At 44.8% G+C, this 22,849-nt stretch overlaps 2 protein-coding genes and 2 long non-coding RNA genes across 10 annotated transcripts in view; 3 read left to right on the top strand and 1 right to left on the bottom strand.

Moving 5' to 3' along the window:
- Positions 1-595: 595 nt before the first annotated feature.
- LOC144202951 (uncharacterized) lies at positions 596-2,175 on the bottom strand. Its single transcript, XR_013327593.1, has 2 exons — positions 1,215-2,175; positions 596-712 (listed from the first exon to the last, which is right to left on the bottom strand). It is a non-coding gene; the product is annotated as an uncharacterized LOC144202951 (long non-coding RNA).
- On the top strand, positions 1,285-3,732 carry lsm3 (LSM3 homolog, U6 small nuclear RNA and mRNA degradation associated). The gene is made up of 4 exons (XM_077726097.1): positions 1,285-1,435; positions 1,942-2,052; positions 2,133-2,228; positions 3,476-3,732. The coding sequence occupies exons 1-4, from the start codon at positions 1,415-1,417 to the stop codon at positions 3,554-3,556; spliced, it is 309 nt and encodes a 102-aa protein (XP_077582223.1). The 5' UTR covers positions 1,285-1,414; the 3' UTR covers positions 3,557-3,732.
- Positions 3,733-7,931: 4,199 nt separating this feature from the next.
- On the top strand, positions 7,932-19,025 carry LOC144202947 (sodium- and chloride-dependent taurine transporter-like). 5 transcript variants are annotated; one of them, XM_077726096.1, is made up of 16 exons: positions 10,664-10,945; positions 14,519-14,748; positions 14,885-15,019; positions 15,885-15,973; positions 16,103-16,248; positions 16,331-16,463; positions 16,546-16,680; positions 16,762-16,865; positions 16,937-17,061; positions 17,129-17,241; positions 17,322-17,459; positions 18,016-18,118; positions 18,187-18,287; positions 18,377-18,547; positions 18,628-18,803; positions 18,947-19,025. In XM_077726096.1, exons 2-16 carry the CDS (start codon positions 14,520-14,522, stop codon positions 18,948-18,950), a joined length of 1,902 nt encoding a protein of 633 aa, XP_077582222.1. In that variant the 5' UTR covers positions 10,664-10,945; position 14,519; the 3' UTR covers positions 18,951-19,025. The 5 variants fall into 5 exon arrangements, with proteins under 5 accessions (XP_077582221.1, XP_077582222.1, XP_077582219.1 ...); XM_077726093.1 differs by having other exon boundaries at positions 18,628-18,864; XM_077726095.1 differs by lacking the exon at positions 10,664-10,945 and adding an exon at positions 7,932-8,037 and having other exon boundaries at positions 18,628-19,025.
- A 409-nt stretch (positions 19,026-19,434) lies between these two features.
- The window catches only part of LOC144202949 (uncharacterized), a 4,756-nt gene continuing 1,341 nt past the window's right edge, over positions 19,435-22,849 (top strand). For all 3 annotated transcript variants that reach the window (XR_013327592.1, XR_013327591.1, XR_013327590.1), the window contains exon 1: positions 19,435-22,469. This is a non-coding gene — a long non-coding RNA (uncharacterized LOC144202949). The remainder of the gene's footprint in view (positions 22,470-22,849) is intronic.

The raw sequence follows: 22,849 nt of genomic DNA, 5'->3' as shown, positions 1-22,849 counted from the left end.
CCTGCCTCAAATCCGACAGAATGTAGGCCCTGACTCAAGCTTCTTGTGCAGGACCATTTTTTGACCCGATTCCAAAGCTCTTTTAGCAAACAAAAAAGAACAAAAGATCATATTGGAACATCCCGATAGGTTTATTTGGTTTAAATGGCAAATTCAAATGGAAACACTTCTCAAATGATGGATTTTTACTGTTGTTTAATGATTGCGGTTTCTGTTTTTTTTTTTTGTCCACTGAAGTTGGATGGCTTCCTAGCTGTCAAATTTGTGCGGCGACTGAAATCTCCAGGCGTCACGCGCGCGTTTCCGGTCTGATGCCAGGACATTTGTACGCACGCGCGTCCTGGCCCGACTCACCGCTGCCACAAAAATAGACACGTGTGTCCTCTTAGTGTCAAGCAAACGTGACAAAATCCTTTTTCAAACATTGGACTTCTAGTCTTTGCTTCTTTGGAGCTCAAGTTGACTTAGATACATCATTTGTAATGTATAAAATACTAAAAAAAATTAACATTTTGCATTACAAATTTCAATCCATTAAAATACAATGAGAAAATTCAGACTTAAAAAGTACACAGTGAAATGATCACGCAGTTCATATACTTATATGATGTATTTTTTATTGGATATCATTTATAAACAGATTTACTTTTACAGCATTCAGACTTATTTTACTTTGGGGCCATCTTGTGGTCAACGTCGGTCATGACAGCTCCTGCAACAAAGAAACAATTCAACGTAAGCTTATACGTTGTTGATTCATTATTTTACATTTTCGTATACATTAAGATCCTGGATTTCACAGGTTACGATTGGTAAGAGGGTGTCACAGGGTTTTCTTCCAGCACAAAGCCAAGTTTGAGTCATGCTAAGGTTGGAATGGGTAATAACACTGCTACATTGCTCTGCCTCCCGAACCACCAAAACCAGACCCAGCATGAGGGACCGGACTGGTCTGTGAGTGGAGGCTTTTTCAGTCTTAAATCTACACACCACCTCTTCAGATGACAATTTTAAAAAACGATTGAGTTTTTTGAGTCCATGAAAGTAATTACTTTCCATTCAAGTTAGTATACAGAATTAAAAGAGAGGGTTAATGTGTAGTATTCTTTTACGCCTTTGTGAACTTTTGTGTCCCACACGACTAAAACAATGTTCACATTTTTAAAAGAAACCCTAAAGCGTTTACAAAAGGTTTAACATGAAACAATACTCACTCGCAAAGAATGCGAAGGTCCTCGTGGTGAATGGAAAGTTCGAGAAGGAAAAAGGAAGAGAAGAAGCAGCAGGTTGCCAGGTCGGTAGAAGAACATGCGCAGTAGACAACGCTGCTCAATAAACGGAAACGACGTGACCTGGTTTCCGGAAAACTGGCAACCTCCCTTCACCACTCTGACGTAATCACTACTCAAAAATCATGGCGGATGAAGTGGAGCAGGTATGTGCAACTCGTGTGCTTTTGTTCTTGTTTTTCCGCTCACAAAATGTCTTGACAAAGTCTCTGTTGACAGACATAAGTGCAGTTGTTTTTCGCATAAAAGCATTCGATTCAATGTATAGGTTTCATATGTTCGTTTCGTGGTCGTATAGCCCGGCGACGGCCTGGTCTACAGGCTAGCTTAGCTACGCCAGCAGCGCGTTTCTTGAGTAGCAGTGCTCACGATAATTGGGCGTCTAATTATTTTCTAACAACGGACGAGTGACAATTACATTACTTAGTTTCTTATATATTAGTTATTTAAGTTGAAAGTGTGTTCTGTAAAATACACCTAGGGAGTTAAATGGTGTAAAAATGTTTGCACATTTACAGTTGATGCTACTCACATTTGGATTACTGTTGTTTAAATGAGTCATTGGGCAGTTGAACCTTGCAATATCAATATTAATAGGAATATGAGGTATTTTTGTTGTTGGGAGAAGTTATTTTGAATTTGAATATTTTAGCAACCGAGCACCAATACGGTCGAAGAGCCACTCGATCTGATCCGACTGAGTCTGGACGAGAGAATCTACGTCAAGATGAGGAACGACCGAGAACTGCGCGGACGACTACATGTAAAACCCGCACAACAGAAGTGGACTTGGATCTTTGCTTGGCATCTTTACGGATAGTTTTTTTTCCCTTTTTTTGTCAGGCATACGATCAGCATCTCAACATGATCTTGGGAGATGTGGAGGAGACGGTGACCACGGTAGAGATTGACGAGGAGACTTACGAAGAACTATATAAGGTATGTACGAAGGGTGTGCTCTTCCCCAATTGAGCTTAGTTTAAAAACTCGTGAGAGAAATGCATTGAGCGTTAAAGTTTTGGGGTTATTAGCCAACAATTCGGTCCTGTGCGTCTTTTTCGGCATGACGAATGCCCGTTACGGCCCACAGATGGCGCCCAATTTGATGGGATTCCATATTCCTTAGTAGTTTTGCCAATCGTGGGTGTTTACGCCCGTTCGTCCCAGTTTGAATGAATTGGACGTCTACTGTAGTCTATCTAAACTAAAGACCGTTAACTGGGTTAAGCAGTCAAGTTGGATTGGACGTCTAGCACTGTCTATGGCAGCTATAGCTCTCCCGCTTCAAATATATATGTAACATCTATCACTGTTAATGGCTGGAAAAATGTTACTACACGGCAGTCTTAAAATTCTAAACCACAACTATTGCTGTAGTAAATAAATAAATAGGCATACACATTTCCTAAAGTGTGTGTGCTGCTTTTTGGTATAATTCTAAAGTATAGTCAATAAGCAAAAAAATGCTGTATCATCAAAATATTTTTTTACTTGCTTTTGACATGACACGAGTCGGTAGTTAGACAAAATAGTTGGGAAATTGTTGAAATGAAAGATGGAGGATTTCTACTATGGTCAGTAATTAAGTATTATAGGGTTAAATTGAAGAAGCCTGCCAGGCCCCCCTATTGGCTAAGTCCCCATTTACAGCAGGGTGTCCTCGACTAGTAGAAAAATTCCTCCTGGATTAATCCATTTTAAAAAGTGGTGAGCGGCCAGCATGGATGGACTTCAAAGTTAGTCTCCACAAGAAGAAGAAGAACAACAAGAACGGGAACCACGACTCGACCGGCAGGCGGCCTTCAACCCGTTGTAAAATCATCCAGAAAGTGGTAGAAGGTCACGTAGCCACGCGCTCGTTCGTTTAGGCAATCATACACCCCAGCCGTGGCTGCTCTTGAACCTTTAGTACTACTTTCCGGCGCGTTTGCACGCCATTGGCTCTTTGACAAACAGGACGGAACAACCTGCACAAGGCCAAGTCGTACCTTATCGTCGGCGGGAACCAAATGTTACCATTTGTGCACAAATTGGGCCAGAGTGCAATCACAAGGATGGGAGGGGGGACTTTTTGCTAAACTTTTTAAAGGGACATCGTGTCAATAAAGAGGGTGGAGCTGTATTTTGATATTTTTTTTTTTTTTTTGGATCGTGGCGAATCGATTCTTTTTGTTTGTTTTCGACAGTCTACCAAGAGGAACATTCCCATGCTGTTTGTCCGAGGTGACGGCGTCGTCCTTGTAGCTCCGCCCCTGCGAGTCGGCTAAGCGCTAACAGTGGGTTTTCTTTTGTTTTTTCGGCTCTTTGTTTGGTTTGAAATTGTGCGATTTGATCTTTTTGTATTCTGTCTTTCTGTTTTGTGGTCACCAAACCCAACAAAATCGCCACTTTTCAGTTGTTAAAATGTGATTCTATAAAAATTGGCGTTTCATTACAAAACCAATGCCTGGTCTTCTCATTCACTTTGCCGTCGACGGCCATAGATGTCCAATCCATTTTGACTGTCAGGGGTGAAAAACGAACGACTGCCATGATAATCGCAATACAAAACTAACTGTAGTGGTGTTGTTCGACCGCAAGAGGGTGCAATATACCCTGTTAACGCTTTATCTTCTCGCCGGATAGTAAAATGTCTCAAAACTTTTGACCAAGAGTGGAGATTACTCGTATTTTATTTTTATTTTATATTAATCTTGGCACTCTGGTGTCTCCGTCAGTAACTGCTAGTTTTTGGACGCCGTTGAGTATCTCCCGGGTAAAAAGATGTTAATGGGGTGGTCATTTTTCCACCGTACTGCAAATCTCTGAGCGTAATGTCTGAAAATAGTCACAGTTGTCAGTCATGCCATCAAGGCGAGTCGACAAGCAGAGTAATAGCAGCCGCTAGTTTGCTTTCTCTCTCTCGCTGACGTCCTTGAACAAGAGCCCATAAATGCCCGCCAGCCCGCGTCCCGACACCTGTCAAGCCCGCGCATCGTGCGTTTCCAAGAAGGCGTTCCGTTGGACGGACGCCACCGTTTTGCTAAATGTAAGCCGGCGTCCGATTGCGAGGAAATCCTGTCCTCCCAAGAGGCGGAAAATTAATATCGCAATTTACAACCAAGATTTTTCCATCTATCGCATGTACGTTTAAAACTAGATGTCATTATTGATTACTTTGAACTAGCTACATTTTAAATGTTTTTTTCATTAAATAGCTGTTTTTTTTTTAAAAATTACATTCAGTTGTGATCGTAGCCATGTTAAAACTATTTGAAAAGTGTAAAAGTCAAGAGTCCACTGTCACAAGATGGCCGACGAGTCCTACTTTTCACTTGTATACTTCTATGAATATATTCATAGGTTATAAGGCTGCTATACAGAAAGTCAAAATGTTATAATGTATTGGAAGATGTTGCAAAAGCTGGATAAAGAAGTTAAAAATCCGACACAATGCAATAAGTAAGTCATTAAATCAAAAGAAAATGTAAAAGTTTCCGTAATCTACGAGTAACAATCATGGGGACAAAAATAAGATGTTATTTCACCGACGTTGATCCAATAGATTTTGACCCTTTGCTACGTATTTAGTAAATTGAGCCAAAACGTGCCATTTTTTTAATGTTTTTTTTTTGTAATTTTTTTAAAAAGTGAAAGGATTCAAATGCAGGAATTAGCATTTAGCTCGTCTTTTAATGCGCTGCGCAGACAAAAGAAAAGCAGCGGCACCCCCCTCGGGGCCGCTAAGCCTTTAAGCCCCGAGCAATAGCGCTAATGCTAACGCTAATTCTTTGTCCTCACTCAGACTAATGAGGCAAAATTCCTCAGACGCCGGCGCCAAGACGCCCCCTTGTTGCTCTTATTATCACGGTCCAACTTGCAAAAAAAAAGATCTGCTTTTCTTTTGTCTTTTTGCTCTAAAGTCAAGAAAAGTCAAGTCAAATAACAACAACGCCGCCGCCGCCGTTGAGTTTAGCTAGCGCCTGTTCCGGATAATCAATGGTTGAAGTTTGAATGATGACAAAGGATTTATTCCGTGACCCTTTAATCCCTGGGCCCATCTAACTTTTATTTTTTTCGCTGTGTCACGCGTAAACAAAAATGTAAACGTGCCCTAACTCGGTTTATGGCGTAAGATAGGCAAGTGAATCACCACTATGTACACTCAGTGTATGCTGTTTTGATATTAGTTGAACTTTTTCAAACCTGTAAATCTGTACTATTATTGAACTCCCCCAAAGTAGACACTCCCCCTAGTGGCCGGTGAAATCATCTCCAATTGTGACATGCCTTCTCCCATTTGAACTTTGTATTATTGTTCCTACACGATAAACCTTCCCAATTATATTATATAAATCCATCTGCCAAGTGACAAATTATTCATCTATTGTTTGTTTCAGCACTTTTATAAACACGTTTTTCACGATAACCAACTTTATGACCAGGAAAAGAAAAGAAATATGTTATTCAATACAATAAAACACAGAAAAATGCTTTACAAAGCATTCTGAACAAAGATTAGAATATAAAATCTAAATATATAGCAACGTAAGCACTTTTGGGCCTCAAATCTTCTAAAAGCGAAATAGTCGAAATAACAAATCTTTGCGTTCTTTTTACGTGATGTCGCTCTCCTCCTGTAATTGTGAAAAACCCGTCAGTTTGAACATTAAATATCTTTTTTTTTGTTTTACTGATGGCTGAAGCAAGTACTCAACAGGACATGTTAAATATTGACGGTTAAATGGACGCCAGGTTCCAATAATCCACAATGGAGGACGGCTAAGTGCTCAGCATGTGATTACAACAGGCTACTTTTCAGGTCAATAACAATAAAAAAGACCGCGTATCAAACAATTCCACGGCAATTAGCCTGACCCGGGTCGTAAATGTCAGGAGGGACACGGAAACGCGGCAAAATGTTCAAACATTGACCCCACGCAAAGTCCTCCGAATCGGTAACACCATAAACCAATTCAAATTTAATCGAACGCCATTTAAAGCCATTCCCGGTGGTGATTAGCGCTTAGCTTAGCATTTTAGCGCTGCCTATTCCACACAGGCGAATGTTTGATTTGATGCTAGCTTAGCACGTGAGACGGACAGATGTCTAATAGCGTCTCTTTTGCAAATCATTTTGTGTGTCCAAGTCAATCATGAGTGCCAACTCTGTTTTAGGATCAAACTTTTAACCCTTTCTAACCCTCCCGTTATTAAGTTTTTTTGGGTGCCAAAATTTGCCGTTTTTTTCCCTATATGGCCGAAAAGGTTCACATGGCGATTAGGACGGCCGGGCGTCGGAGAAGGGCTTTGAGAATGTAGGTTTGGTCGCGCAGTCGGACGCGCCTTCCCCGCTGGACTCTTTGTGGTCGTAACCCCCCTGCCACGTTTAAGCAAATAACACGCAATATAGCGCGCTCGGCGGGGGTGCGCCCACAAGAATGCGGACAGAGAGAGAAAGAGACATGCTTGTTGCGCCTTGATTGGCAGCCGGGAGATTGCGGACGTAACCCTAGCGCTCCGTCCGGGCCCTCCTCCACTTTCTCCATCTCCTTCTTTTGTTCTGGTCACGCCGGGCGGATCGCTTCTCCCGGCCTTCGCCTCGTCTGACAGATGCCGATGCGCAAAAGTGCGTCTAATACGCCGGGAGCTCGAGGAGACCTTTCCTTTGAGATACGACACGACCATTGCCAGTTGGGTTTAAGTCGGGGGGGTGCCAAAAATGCCCACACAATGATTTAAAAATTACAAAAATGCCCACAGATTGATTTAAAAACTACAAAAATGCCCACAGAATGATTTAAAAACTACAAAAATGCCCACAATTTGATTTAAAGACTACAAAAATGCCCACAAATGTCCCCTAAATTGGCGATGCCATATCACCATAGATGACCACACCCCTAAAATAAAATAAAAAAGAGGAACGTACATCCCGGACGACGCCATTGACCGCCTTGTGCGGCAATAAAAGGAACGAGCGGTCGCCGTAAAATTGGGAAGTGAAAGACATTGACTTTATGGACGTTATCATGTGTGGCGGCGGCGGCGTTATCTGTAAAAAGCGGGGGACTTGCCGTTCCTCTTTCAAATTTTATTGCCTTCTGCTGAAAAATCTCAAGGCCGCGGAAACTTGTCCACTGTGAAATGAATAAATCATATTGTGTAATGCTGGCGTTTGAAAAAAAATGTCGTCCTTCCTTGTTTATTCCAAGGCTTGACATTTGTGTACGTTTGCCAGACATTTTGAAGCAGACAGCCAATTAATTGACTTACCAAGTGGGGCCTTTTCTCACACTTCACCTCCTCTTCATTTTCAACGGCTTCCTGTTGATGTTTGGCTGGGGGGGGGGGGGGGGGGGGCTAAGGGTGGGGGGGCTGGCCAGGAAGTCATCCAGGAATGCCCCACAGTCCAAATCCACCACAAGTGGTTCTCTAAATGCCTGGTGTCAAAGCTGCGGCGAGCGGGCCAAAAGTGGTCCACCCGATGGGTTCTGATCCGGCCCGCTTTTTGGTTCAAGTGCACTTTTATTTTTACTTTTAACAGAGAACCTTAAAATGCCCCAAAAGTGATAGGAAGTCACCTGGAAACAGGCAAAAAAAAAAAACGTAGAGATTGAAAAACCAATCCACTCTCCGTGTGTTGCCTCGTAGGATCAAGTGCCCCGCCCTCCCGGACAGAAAGGACCGCCCCTCCCGGACAGGAAGGAGCGCCCCCGCTCCCGACGGACGGCGCTGGGACGTCGGTCCACTTTTGGAGGCGCTAAAGGTACGTGGCGGAAAAATACGGGAAGGCCGGGGCCAGAATGCGTTGATCCTTTGAGCCGCTTAGACGGACGCACGCGCGGCAAGGTTAGCGGGGATGGCTAGCGGGATGACCCCTCCCCTCTCTCGAGCCCATTGGCCGCCGGACTAAATCTGCCGGGGCTCCGCCCCCTCGTGGCGCAGGCCCAGACCACAATGGCTGCTTTTGTGGCCTCAAATGCGTTTTATACTCCAGCGAACGAATGCTTTTTTAAAAACTTTAATATCTGGAAATATAACTTTGCAGAATATATTTTTATTACCATTTTTTACATTTCAGCCCTTAAATTTAATATTTTCAATTCATTTTTTGGTTATTTTGGAAGGGATTTTATGAATGACGTTTTGATCCATGTGTGGTTATTTATTGATTTTTTTTTCGTACAGCTTATCCTCACGAGGGTGCTGGAGCCTATCCCATTTGTGGGGCACTCAATCCAATCGTATCTTCCAAATAGACCTCCCTCCCACAATTGCAAAGCGTTGCATGCAGCATCTGTTTCCATGGCAACCACAGTGATGATGACGATGATGATGATGATGAGTGGTCCTGTTACTCAGCATCTGCTGTATGGAAGGCATAATAATCTCAACTCTAATCTAATCTCATCACATCCTCCTCATCATCATCCTCATCGCGCAGTCGCTAATCTCGCTCAAAGCAAAGCATGCTGGGATTGCCGTGTTCCACCTACAAAACGTCACGTTTGCGTTTGTTTAAAAAGAATCTGGTGTTTTTATTTTTTTTCTTGCGTTTTAATGCATATTTATTTTTTAAACTAGATGTATTTGATATATTTATATCCATCCAAATACATTTCTCCGCAGCGATCGAATAGATTATTTTTTTTTAAACGTTTTTTGGGTTGAACGGTTTTCCTCAAAGGGCGACCAATCATGCCATGGTCAAGTATTTGGAGGCGTTTTTTCTAAATGTCCCTTGGCTTTGCCTTGAAAGCCTTTTGTTTAGTTAGCATTTGTTTTGTTTTTGCGGCGTGACGCGACTCGTCCGAAGCGCCGTTTGGAAAACACCGGGCGGCGCCTCCACTCAAGGTCGCCCGATAACAAATTGTTTGTCTTCCCCCCCTCGGAGGAACCCGGCAAGAATACGACGGGACGGCTCGCCCGCTAGCAAAACAAAAGTGGCGCTAATGTCGTCGAGAAACAAACGCTAAACGACGATAACCGCTCGGAAATGGTATTTTATCGCCGTCAAGGTCCGCCAAACTCGAAAAGCATGGAGCGCGTCGAGGGAAATCGCTGTACTTTTTATCTCTGGACCATAGTCTTAAAAATTCGAACCCTCCCTAATTTCCCTAGCGCCAGACTTGACCTGGCCAGAACCTTCCGAGTTTGTTCGGTAAACAGGGCGAGGATTTAGCGTGGCGCAAGTCTTTTTCCGGGCGATTGTCCGCCACTCCCTTTGCGTTCCGCCCCGTTTTGGTTTGGGAATTGTGTTGACAAACGACTCCACGGCAAGTTGCAAAAGCACGCCGTTGTTTTGGGGGATAGCCCTGGCCAAAAAAGGACAATTCCGCCTTTGTTCACGCCGGGACTGGGCGAGGCTAGCTAGGCCAGCTAGGTTAGCTTGGCTAGCTTTCAAAGGCGCTGTGGCCCACGTGGCGAGACCCCTACAAAAGATTTTGATGTTCATGATCCGGATGGATGGCATGGCCCGAGTGTCGGCCATGTTGGATGTGGCTTTAGTACCTGGTGTGCCGGTTTTGAGCAAAAGAATTGCTTTCTCAAGACGTTGGATGTTTTAGTATGTCGGCCATGTTGGATGTGGCAGCTGCATTTCTAGTAGGAGTTTTAGCTTTCAGTACTGCGAAAAAAGGAATTATTTATTGTATTTTCCATCTTTAGGGTCAAGTACAAGTACTATGCTGTCATTTTATGTCTTCATTTAAGAGTTTTAAAAGCGTTTTTAGTTGAGAACTCCGCTTTGTTAGCAAAAGATCTCTTCTAGGCGAAAGAAATATTTTAGTTGAAAAACAGGGTGTTTCGAAAACATGATAAAGTGTATTAGCAAATAATAATCACTCCTCGAATGACTAACAGGAAAGCAGAAAATGTTATCTTTCATAAAGCCACTCCCTCCCTCCCTCCCTCTTTCTCTCCCTCATTTACTAACAAAATATGCTGATTCTTTTCAAAGCACCCTAAAAATATTTTGCTTAGTGAACAGAAAAATAACATGATTCTTATGTTTCTCTTTGCATTTTGAATTTTATGCAAAAACTGCGCCGTTTTTCTCATCCGTAAACTCCGCTTTTCTTTTTTTTTTTTTTCCCGTGGCGCACCTGCCGCCTCGTCGGCATCACCCGGGTGGCGCGTTCAGGCGCACCCCGTAAACGCCAGTCTCCCCCGGATGGTAGCCGGATTCCGCCCAGCCGTGAAGGCGGCGTCGTTCTCCTGTTGCTCCGCGAGGAAGCGGAGGAGGAGGATGGAGGGAGAGAGAGAGAGGAGGGAGAGGAGGGAGGGAGGGAGAGAGAGAGAGAGAGGAGGTAGGGGAGGTGGGGGAGGGGTGCGAATGAGGAGGGGGGGGGGGGTAGGTTAGAGAGGGAGGGAGGGAGTGAGCCTGGGCCCGGTGATTTTCCACTGGCGATGGTATCGCTCCGGCCCCCCCAAACCGGAGGAGACAAAGTTCACGGAGAGGAGCTTATAAGGAGCACCCGTTTTTTTGGGAGACGCTCACGTCTCGGTCTCGGCGGCGGACCACAAGCGGGGACTTTTTTCTTTGGCTTTTACCTCTTTTTGATTTGGCTTCCATTGGGAGAGAAATAGAAACAGCTCCGAGCAACCAAAATACAACATTTCAAAGAAAAAGGACTGGCAAATCCCGCGTAAGGAGGCAGGCAGGCAGGCAGCAGGTAAGAAAGAACACGGGAGAAGACGGGAGAACATCCTTCCTCATCCTCTCGCTCTCTCTCTCTCTCCCCCTCCGCCGGCCGGCCGTCCGTCCGTCCGTCAAGCGCCCCGCTGCTTTTTCTTCCATTGTGGTGCTTTTGGGGGGTGACATTGAACGCAACACGCTGGCTGGCTTTTTAGGTCTGGTGCCTTTTGGTGGGGGTGACATTGACAAGACAAAAATTCATAGAGATTTTTTCCCGTCCTTCCTACGTTTCTTCACTTTTTATTTTTTTAATCTTTCGCACGTGATGGTAAAAGCAAAAAAAATGCGTTTTGAGTCTTTGGCTGCCGTTGACCGCCGTCGGCGTCCAATCGCGAGGGGACCCATCATCCCTCTGATGCCAACGACTCTGTCGCCAGTAGACGTCCGATCCGTCGGAAGCGGCGGCGTTGGCCCCTCCCACTTGGAGCGGGTTGGACGTCTCTTATTAATATGTCCTTCATGACAATTTGGCTTTTTGTAGAATTTTTAGTTTTGACCATTTTTTTTTTTTTTTTTGAAATCAACTCTTTCGGTGCCTCTGACGACAATGGCTGTCCAAATATGTCGTCGTTAGTTGATAAGGAAGTGACTTTGTTTGCCCCTCCCATTTCAATCGTCTCTCGCCGTCAATGGAAGGAAATACATTTCATGCTATGCTATTAGCCTGTCAATGTTATAATATACAATATAATTTTGGTTTTTTTTTTCAACTAGATTCCGAGAGTAACAGTGACAATGATGGCCGTCCAATTGTTGTTTTACTGCAAATGCAAATGAGTAGATGTCCAATTTAGTGGAAGGCTGGCAGCTATATAGTCATTTTCTTATGATTGTCATCATCTGCTTAGTTTAGTTAGCCGTTCAGCTAGTCCTTCAACTAGTCGTTTAGTTGGTCGTTTAGCCGTTTAATTAGCCGTTCCGCTTGTCATTTAGTTAGCGCTTAGCTAGCCGTTCGGCTAGCCTGTGGAGGTATTTGAAAGTGTCCCGCGCAAAATGTTTGCTAACCATGCTAACGCTTGCATGCTTATTATTATCTTATTATTAACTTTTTTAGGGTTAACTTTCAACGTCTAAAAAAAGTCTGCACTCATTTTCAGTCATGCCAAATCATTTGTCATACTGTGATTATTTTTAACGCTTTTGTGTATAGTAATTAAATATTTGGGGGGGGGGGAGAAAAACATTGTTACCGATCTGTTAAAATATTTGTGTTTCTCACTGAAATACATTGAGCAACTGAAAGATAAAATGTAAATCTCTTCAATGTATTCTATCATATTTTCCAAATTGTACATTTTTTGTTGTTGTATTTGTGTCTAAGCTCTTCATATATTCCCAAATGTTTTTTTCTGAAATTGAAGGCTTTGCGAGCTAGCTAGCTAGCGTCCCTCTCGTTAGCCGAACGCCGCCCGGTCATTTTGGGAGAGAAAAGAAAAACAAGGAAAGGAAAAAAAAAATCAAAGAGCAGGAAGGATGAGCGTGGATGTTGACCGTGGCGTCCTTGCTCAGTCCGCTGGAACTAAAGCGCCTTAAAATAGTCGGGCGGCTGGATTATGTAAGCGCTTAGCGTGCCGCCGTGCGCTGACGTTTGTCCGTAGGCCGTTCTCACGGCTCTTAGCGCCGCCGCCGCCGTCGTCGTCTTCATAAATTCACAATGACAAGAAATGCTATCGCTCTTGTTTTTTTTTTTTTTTTGACAATGTGTTATGATACAAAGTCGTTCAAGTATTTGGATTCGAGGGAAAAACACTCTACTTCGCAGTTTTGGGGTCACGGGTTCCACTCCCAGCTGGGAGTTTGCATATTCTCTCCCCACCCGGGCTGGCGTGGCTTTTCTCCCGGTACTCCGTTTGTGTACTAGCATGCGTGCTAGGCTAGCTGGTTGAACGCTCTAAATTGTGCTTACTTGTTTGTTATTTATTTGATTCAAATATGCAAAGTCATCCTCATTTGCATGTTTCTTGCATGGCTTTTCTCTGGGTACTCCGACATCCTAAAAAACATGCATGCTAGGCTAATTTAGCACTGTAAATGGTCTCTAATTTGTCTGGTGTTGTCCCGCGATGGGCTGGCCACCAATTCAGGTTGTCTGTAGTTAGTTGGGATAGGCTCAAGCACCCCCCTTGTGATCTATACGAGGATAAGCGGTTTAGAAAATGAATGAAAATATATTGTGAGATTTTTCCATATTTATTTATCTATTGCTGGTTATATTCCTTTTTTAATGTTTAAACATAGCATTGCTATAATTGTGCTCTTAGTTAAAATTCAAAAATCTTTTTTGAACATTAACTCCTTTAGATGTGTACATACATCATTGCAGACTCGTTTATGATGCAATATCAGATAAATATGCAATATATTCATGTGCATATCATTTCTACAAATGTATACATATTGCAATTGTGGCTAAAATAACTTTAAAAAGCACGTTATATTTTGATTGCAATCCTCCAGTATAAATAGTCTGGCACATTTCCGATTGGACAAAAAGAGATTTGAATGCAGCCTTTTTCTTTTTTTTTTAAGGAAATATTTGCACGTCAGAGCAGACAGAAAAGAAGGGCCGTCCGTCTTTTGTTTGAGCGCCACGTTTTGGTTATAAATTAACCAGACACCAGGAAGCGCCTCACGCTGGTCATTTATTAACTAACCGGGCCACCACCACCACCAAAAAAAAAAAAAAAGAAAATAGAAGGAAAAAAAACTCTTAAAGCGCTTTTCTTTGTCCCGTTTCTGGAAGGTTGTTGTTGTTTTTTTAGTGTCACCCTTTAAAAAGCGCTCCCCTTTAAATACTTCTTTTGAAGCAGAAAGTCTGTCTCCCGCTTCAAATGGATTGAACCAAAAAAAAAGATTTGAAAATGGCTTTGGGGCGGCCATCTTGGTAGGGGCGCTCCAAGACGGATCCATACCTCTGCCCAGTCCATTTCAAGTGGGAGGGTTGGCATTGTTGACACTGTTAACCAGAGATATCTCACCAGTGTTGGACATTTTAGCATCCCAAATTTACATCTTTCACTCCCCCAAAAAAAGATGGCTACCTCCATCATGTGATGCTAACCACTTTTTAGCTCACTTCATTTTTACAGCTTATAAAACCTTTTTATGACGAGGCTTTATGGTGACGCTTTAAATCTCATTGTACTTTTACAATGACAATAAAAGTTCAATAGATGACAATTTTAAGGTCAATGCATTCACTTGGATTGGAACATTGCCCCTACCAACATGGCCGCCATAAGAGCGCTTTCATTAAATGAGACGTCCCAAATGGATTGAAAGTCTAGCGCCGTGTTTTTTTTTTTTTTTTGAAATATTGACCGTAAAATGATATTTGACGGTTTGAATGATATTTTTTTTTGCTGTGGCACCCCGATCGGCGATGTCGACCATGAAGCCACGACTTAACAAAGGCAACCCATGTGATGTCGTAAAGAGCAAACGCTGCTTGGATACGTTGGACGGCTGCTTTCTTGTGTCCAAACACAAGGTGTTGATTTGATTTAGATTTGAGTTTTTTTTTTTTGTGTGTGCGTCTGATTTCTTACAGAATGGCTCAAAAAGAAAAACTGCAGTGCCTGAAGGACTTCCACAAGGACACGCTGAAGCCGTCCCCGGGCAAGAGTCCCGGCAGCCGTCCGGAAGACGAGGCCGAGGGCAAGCACCCCCAGCGCGAGAAGTGGGCCAGCAAGCTGGACTTTGTCCTCTCCGTGGCCGGCGGATTTGTGGGTTTGGGGAACGTCTGGCGCTTCCCTTACCTCTGCTACAAAAATGGCGGAGGTGAGCGAGCCGTACTTTAGTCTTAAGCCACGCCCATCCATTGGAAGGAGAATACATAATGTATTTTGACTTTTTTGGGGCAATGTACTGTTGAATGAAGCTCCTCCCCCTTTTATCCCCCTTGTCTTCTTTTCAGGCGCTTTCCTCATCCCCTATTTCATCTTCCTGTTTGGCGGGGGTCTCCCAGTCTTCTTCCTGGAAGTGGCGCTGGGACAGTTCACCTCCGAGGGCGGCATCACCTGCTGGGGGAAGCTATGTCCCATTTTTACCGGTACGTCCAACCAAAAAGACAAATACTTCATTTTTTCGGTCACAAAATGGCCGTTTGTTGACATTATTGGTCTTATTAGAGCTCATTTTGAATGAAACACTAGATAGACTAGACAAGTAAATCGATTAGTCTGTATCTTCTATATATATAAAATGAAATCATCTAAAAATCATCTTTATTTAAAAAAGCTAAAAAAACAAACTTTTTTTTTAATTTTGAAAATTTTACGGAACCTGGCTTTGCTGGTCCATTTAGTGTCGCTTTTATTTTGAAAGGTGAAGGTCCTCCCTCTGTCAAACACCTCCACCGATGACTTTTTTTACAGTCCCGGGTTGAGTCGCCCCCGACCGACTCCGGCACCCCCGGGCCCGGCCCACGCTCTCGTCTTGGCGTCATTCACTATATTTCCATATTTTTTTTATTTTGTCTCTCGGGCCCTGGGCGCCAACTCCTTTTGCTCTCCTCCAATCAGACGCGGGGCGCCCGCCGCTGTTGCCGGGCAACGCGCTGGCTGGCCTGGTTTCTCACTTTGAAAGTCTTCCCCTCCCCCGCCCAAAATGGGGTTCCTCCCACGTCCGCCCGCCGCTCAAAATTCATCGGCGCCGTCCGTCCGCGTCCGGCTTTTGAGTGGGGGGGGGGGGTCGTCCCGGATGGGGCGGGGTTTGCACCGGCGACGGACGGCGCCCAAACAAAAAATGAGGGGCAATCAAGAACCTGCTATAGACCAACATAGGCGTCCAATCCAGTTGTCCCCTAGGCGTTGATAGCTTTAAGACTTTAAGATCAGATTTTTAGGATGTGTTGTTTTCTGGCCTCAAAAGATAATAACCCCAATAAGGAATTGTTTGTTTTGCTGTGCTTTCAGGAATCGGTTACGCCTCCATCATCATCGTCTCCCTGCTCAACATCTACTACATTGTCATCCTGGCCTGGGGAGTCTACTACCTATTTCAGGTGGGGCCCGTTTGTCGTTGGCGGACGAAAACTTCAAGTCTTCTAATACGGAACCACTTTTTTTGTGGCTTTGTTGATTTTTGAGGAGCTATTTTTTTTTTTTTTTTTTTTTGCGCGTCTTTCTTTCAGTGTTTCCAGCCGGAACTCCCGTGGGCCAAGTGCAACCAGCCCTGGAACACGGAGCGTTGCATCGAGGACACCTACCGCAAGAACAAAAGCCTGTGGCTGCCCTCCAACTTCACCAACTTCACTTCGCCCGTCACCGAGTTTTGGGAGTACGTACGCCGTGGTTTAGGGGGATGGTCCGCTTTGGTTGGCCGAGTTCGCTCGCTGACTGACGGCTATCGCTCGGCGCAGGCGCAAAGTGTTGGGCATCAGCAGCGGCATCGAAGACATGGGCCCGGTCAAGTGGGACCTGGCCCTCTGTCTCCTGCTGGTCTGGGTCATCTGCTTCTTCTGCATCTGGAAGGGCGTCAAGTCTACGGGCAAGGTGGGTCGTCCAAAAGACCTCCTCCGTCCGTCCGGAGCGCCTCATCTGACCCTTTGACCCCCCCCCCACCCAACCCGGCCAGGTGGTGTACATCACAGCCACTTTCCCCTTCGCCATGCTGATCGTCCTGCTGATCCGCGGCGTGACTCTGCCCGGCGCCTCCGAGGGGATCAAGTTCTACCTGTACCCCGACCTGGCCCGCCTCCAGGACCCGGAGGTACGCGCGTCGTCCGTGGGAGGCGGGGCTTCGCTCATCTAACGGCTGTGCAAAAAAAAAAAAAAAAAAAAAACCCGGCAGGTGTGGATCGACGCCGGCACCCAGATCTTCTTCTCCTACGCCATTTGTTTGGGCGCCATGACGTCGCTGGGCAGTTACAACAAGTACAAATACAACTGCTACAGGTCAGTGCGGTGGAGAACGGGGCCGTGTCTCGGGGACGGCTGACCTTTGACCTCTGACCTTTGACCCACAGGGACTGTCTGCTGCTGGGGGCCCTGAACAGCGGCACCAGTTTTGTGTCCGGCTTCGCCATCTTCTCCGTCCTGGGTTTTATGGCGCAGGAGCAAGGGGTGAACATTGCCGACGTGGCCGAGTCAGGTAAGAGGCTCTCTCGGGGGTGCCGGAGGGGGTGCCGGACGGCAAAGTGAGCCCGTGGTGTCTCCAGGGCCCGGCCTGGCGTTCATCGCCTACCCCAAAGCCGTAACCATGATGCCTTTCCCCACACTCTGGGCCATCCTCTTCTTCATCATGCTCCTGCTGCTCGGCCTGGACAGTCAGGTAGGTGGCGCTCTCGCCCGGAGGAGGCCTTTCCGGCCTCCTCCTTTGTCCGCGACTGACGTCCTCCTGACTTTTGACAGTTTGTGGAGGTGGAAGGGCAGATCACATCGCTGGTGGATCTGTATCCGTCCTTCCTACGGAAGGGTTACCGCAGAGAGGTCTTCATCGCCATCATCTGCTTCATTAGTTACCTGCTGGGACTCACCATGGTGACCAAGGTAAGCCCAAATGAGTCATCAAATGACGTCCATTCGCCACTTTCATACTTTTGCTAAGCTAACACGGTAGTTGAGACAGTTACGCTACGCTAAGACAAAGCTCGTCATTCACGCATCATGACTATGTTAGCCGGTGTGCTACGCTAGCCACTTAGCGGTTACGAGGCTTTTAAGGCCCTTGCGTAAACGGCCCTCACGAGTCACCTTGAAATCTCCGGTTGTGGTGACGTGCGCTCTCGCGTATTCCGCGGCGTTGTTATGTCACCGCTTCCCGAGGGAGACGTTGGACATTAAACGGCGTCATTGAAAAGAGCAGGACTAAAAAAGCCCCTTGAGAATGGCAAATGGCCAAAAGGCTCAGTTAAAGTCATTAGCATTGCTAGATTTGTCCTTTTTGTCCCTCAAATGAATATTGATGCAATGTTTCCCAAAAATAGGACAATGGCCTTTTTACTTGGAGAAACGAAATACAATCGATCACATATTGGGTTTGAATTTGGTCTGTCCGTTTCTCATGAGAGGTGAAAGGTCATTTTCTCTTCCCGTTTGTCCTCAGGGTGGCATGTACGTCTTCCAGCTCTTTGATTATTACGCGGCCAGCGGCGTGTGCCTTCTGTGGGTGGCATTCTTTGAATGTGTGGCCGTTGCTTGGGTTTACGGTGAGTTGACGCCAGCCCCGCCCACCCGGGACCGCCACCCGGGACCGCCACTGACGCCTCTGTCGCAGGCGTGGATAACTTCTACGACGCGGTGGAGGACATGATCGGCTACAGGCCCAACCCTTGGATGAAATGGAGCTGGTCCGTGATCACTCCCTGCTTGTGCGCCGTAAGGACCGCCCCTCCCGCGCTCTCTCGCTTGGCCCGTGGATTTTAACTATAAAATGTCTCTGTTTATGTTTGTGTGCGCGTGCGCAGAGCTGCTTCATTTTCTCTCTGGTCAAGTACAAGCCGCTGACCTACAACAAAATGTACGAGTATCCCGACTGGGCCATCGGGGTGGGCTGGACTTTGGCCCTGGCCTCCATGATCTGCATCCCCATGGTGGTGGTCATCAAGATCATCCGATCGGACGGGCCGCTCATCGAGGTGCGGCCATACGTGTCCTTTTTGGGGAGGCCTATTTTTGTGCTGTCCTTCTTCTGATTGTGGTTTTTGTCTCCCGGCAGAGGATCAAGGCGGTGGCCGCCCCGGTCCGCGGCGGCGCCAGCTCCCGCCCGGCCGACCACCGCGGCCCCCGGGACCTGTCCTACGCGGCGGCGGCGGCGGCGGCGGCGGCGGACCCCAACGGGAACAAGGGACAGCTGATGAAGGGCCCCAGCCACACCATCGTGGAAACCATGATGTATGACGTCGCTCTCCATCCGATTGCTCCTCCTCAGGCTAACGCTAACTAGCCACCTTCTGTCCGTGGGATGGGGAGGGGTTTGTTTTTGAAAAAAAGGAAGACCAAAAATATTCTCAAATGTGTTTCTTCTTGTGGACAAGGTGACCGATCGTCCGTGGCGGGAGTCCTGCAAGGAAAAGTTGAGATCCGGACCCAAGCCAAGCCCACCCCACCCAACCCAACTTAAACCCCCCAACCCCCAAAAGGAAGTGGATGAGGGCCAGCGGTAATGTTGACACCCAAAAACTCTAATGATTGGAACCACTGAAAGCGGGAATGTCCAAAGTCTCATTTTGTCTCACTTCTGACCAGCGTTATGAGAAAACTGTAATATGGAAAGTCATTTCAGCTCATTCCATTTAGTTGTTTTGAATCCTACTTTAAAAAATTCCAACCATGGTGACTACATTAGACAAGCCAAAGCTTTCTACTTTTTATTCCTACTTTCTAATTATAATAATGTAAGCAAATCCAAACTAGGCTGACGACTAGAAATGCAAAAACGTTGTACTTGAAGAGTTCAGAATTTTCCAAAAATGCTACTGCAAAAATTGAACCAAATCCTAACGACGTTACCGCACACATTTTTTTTTGTTTAAAGCTGTATGGTCAGAAGTGTCACAGAGTGAACATTTGGACAAGCCCGCTATTGTCCAGCCATCCGTTTTTGGCCATTTTGAAACGTGACAAATCAAAGCTGTGAAACGCCAAAAAAGAAAATGAAAGAAAAGCGAAAAATCCGCCAAATGTCCAAGTATTTAAAGACAAAAAAAAAGCCAGGATTCTGGTTCTAAAACGCACCTTAACTTAAGCACGAGCGAATGGAGACGATAATGGCTTGGACAGGAAGGAAGGACGGAAGGAAGGAAGGCCTTTTCCCCGTTAGCTGTTGTTTGTGGTAGCTTAGCAGCCGGATATTGTTTGTTGGCTATTAGCATTCTGCTACGTCAATGTTCTCTTAGGAGCGTACTAGTCTTGTGTGTCTGGGAAATCCCCGATGGCCTCTTTTGGTTCTCCATCATGGCAAAATATCCCGCCACTTTGATTTGTGGTCCCTGGGGTGACCTCTGACCTCTCACGTCACCACCTCCTCTCGAATCCGGCAAATGTCGCCGGACACGAGCGTTTGACCAAAAGCTTTGCGACCTTTGACCTTTGATTTGTCACCCGCAATTAAAATCCCGCCGCCTTTCGTTTCGTATCTTCTTCCCAAATTTGATGATCATCATCCCTTTCTTCATTCCTGGGTTATTTTGACCTTTGACCCGCTCACTCCAAAATGTTGAGATGAATATTCCAAACGCATTTTGCCATCTTCAATTTCAGATTTTTATTTGTTCTTGAGTTATTTTAGGCACACACACACTGACCTTTGACCTTGTGACCCCCCCCAAATGAGATCACTTCCTCTAGTTGCACCATACAAAGATATTCTGTAAAATTGATAAGAATCCCTGTATTTACTTTTGAGCACAAACCTATCCCCCTGACCTCTGACCCTCTTGTTATGAATCAATTGGTGTTTTAAGGCCAAAAAATGATTCATTTTTCAATCAAATATTCATTCTCTCCCTCTCCAAAAATGACATAAATTTAGATTTCAAAACTAAAATGAGGCATTTTTTCCTTCACACATGCTAACGGCGCGCTAACAGCTAAGGCTAACATGCAACATATCACGGCAAAAAAGTCGGATGTCGTCGTCGTCATTTCCATTTCGTCAGTTCAAAATCATTTCATATCTGCTTTCTTACTGCAAATTTTAACATTTTCCACCAAAAAAATGGAACATAAACCATATCATCAAAATATGATCATCACATTCTTACCTCAAATACTTTTTCTGTTTCTTTAATGTAAAAATGAATATTTTTTCTATGAATATACATTTTATTTTCCCACACGATTATATTTTGAGCGTTTAGAAAAGAATTTGAAATATTTTTCTCCCAAATTCTTGACTGTCATCCCCTCAAATATGAATTTTCAAGATACATTTGTTATAACAAAATTGCCCCTTTTTAATTTTTTTTTTTGGCTTTTTGCCGCACGCAATCCGTGTGTTCCAAAGTATCGGCCGACTATTTTTGTTTGTGGTGTTTGTTGACTGACCTTTGGCCTCCCGGTCAAAAGCCCCCGACCCCCCGCTTCCTCTGTTGGACATCCGAAAGGAACATTTGATGAAAGGTTCCTCCATCTTCATTTTTTGTCGGTGTGTTTTCATTTTGATTGTACCAAGTCATCTGTAAACTTTGAAAAAAAAAGTGTTGATCAGGTTTGAGAGAAATGTGTAAACGTTGTTTTATGTTGTTTCTTAATAAATAAAAATAAACTGTGCTTTTTCTCCAATTTGCCATGTGAACAGAATGCAACAATTGGGACAGGAAGTGAACTTTGACCTTTTATTGGCCACCAGACAACTTCAGATCATTGACTTCCTTCCCACTCGGAGGAAGACGGCGACTTTACACGAAAAACATTCGATTGCAAGCTTTACCTGAGTGTCAACTTTTGAAATAACATTTGCCATTTCTATCTTTTCAGGTTTAACAAATGGCGTTGACTTGAAAACAAAAGGCATTTTGCATGTTACGGCGTGCTCGCTCGCTCTGTGGGACTCGCTCACCCGAGACGGACGGTGCGACCAAGCGTGGCGCGTTGACAAATGTTCCCAAACAAGGCAGCAACTCCAAAACAAATGAGGACTTGACATGCCCCAAAAGCAATTTGGACTTAGGTTTGCTTTTGCTCAAATACTAGTTGCTACTCCAAGTATATGACCTCATGTCCTAGTTGGCCTAAAGGTATACCTCCCTGTGAATGGCCACAAGTTTGAGCAGGCACGGTCCTGCTTAGTATTTGGATGGGAGACTGACTGACTGACTGACTGACCGACTTGCTCTTATATTACCAAGTAGCTCAAGTGTTCACTTGGCCCGTGAGAAGCAGCGGCATCTATCATTCACACTATTTCCATTGGAGGGTCGTGGCCTAACTACTTAGTGCATTACCCTCAGCTCAGGAGATCCTAGTTCAATCCCTGGATTGAAATACCTTTTGTTCATGTTTTTTATGCCCAAAATGCATGACAATTCTTTTTTTTAGTGTACTCAAACCATTGGATCCACTGCTGGATGAGTGGTTGAAGCATTGGCCTCAGCTTGTCAGGGTCCTGGGTTCGAATTTAACTGGAAACGAGTGTCTTGGCAAGAAGCACTTCACCAACCAGTTCTTTTTTGGACCTATTTCAAACGTGGGTCATCAAAGTGCAAACCATTTGCTGTGTGTGACGACACTAGGCTTTCATTTCAAACTATTATATTTAAAAAAAAAAATAAAAGAAAAAGTAGTCGAGGGCGTTCCCGGAATTGACGTCACATTTGTGGGCCGGAAGTGAAACGAACCGAAAAGGACCATGTGAGAAACATGGTTGGCGAATACCTCTTAGCTTTGTTTTGTTTGTAAACGTATTTTCAGGGTTTTAATCGCATAATCTAAACGTCCTCATTTGGGTTTGCTTCAACGACGATATGTTTGTTAAAGGACACGGACACAAGTCCACCAAGAAGTTGTTGTTTTTGACGTTGGCTGATATTCGTGCACTCGACGCATGTCGCCGGAAAGGTAAGAAATGCTCCCGTTTTCTACATTGCAAGCTTCTCTTCTAAAGTTATAGTTGCAAGTTTCTATAAGGCTATATAGTTCCACCTGCAGTCATGATATATCTCCAAATCCAATTGCGTCCAGTGTTTTTAGTCGTTTCAAAGATGGCACAAGGACAGGCAGGCTCAATGATGACTTTTCCGCTTCGAAATTCCTTGTCATATAACGAAAATCCTAATTGTGTAAAGACACTGCAGTAATATTGGGGATATCTGACCATTTGATTTATTTATTTTTGGTAATGACCAATTATGGTAAGGCTTTTTTTCCCCTTACAAAACGACATAGTACAGTAAGGCTTTTTAATCTTTAAAAATGCCCATGTATAGTAAGCCTCATCT

This window comes from Stigmatopora nigra, chromosome 10 (genome assembly GCF_051989575.1).
Source record: "Stigmatopora nigra isolate UIUO_SnigA chromosome 10, RoL_Snig_1.1, whole genome shotgun sequence".
NCBI lineage: Eukaryota > Metazoa > Chordata > Actinopteri > Syngnathiformes > Syngnathidae > Stigmatopora > Stigmatopora nigra.
The sequence above is the reverse complement of the archived record's forward strand: the minus strand, read 5'-3'. Positions and strand labels throughout refer to the sequence as shown.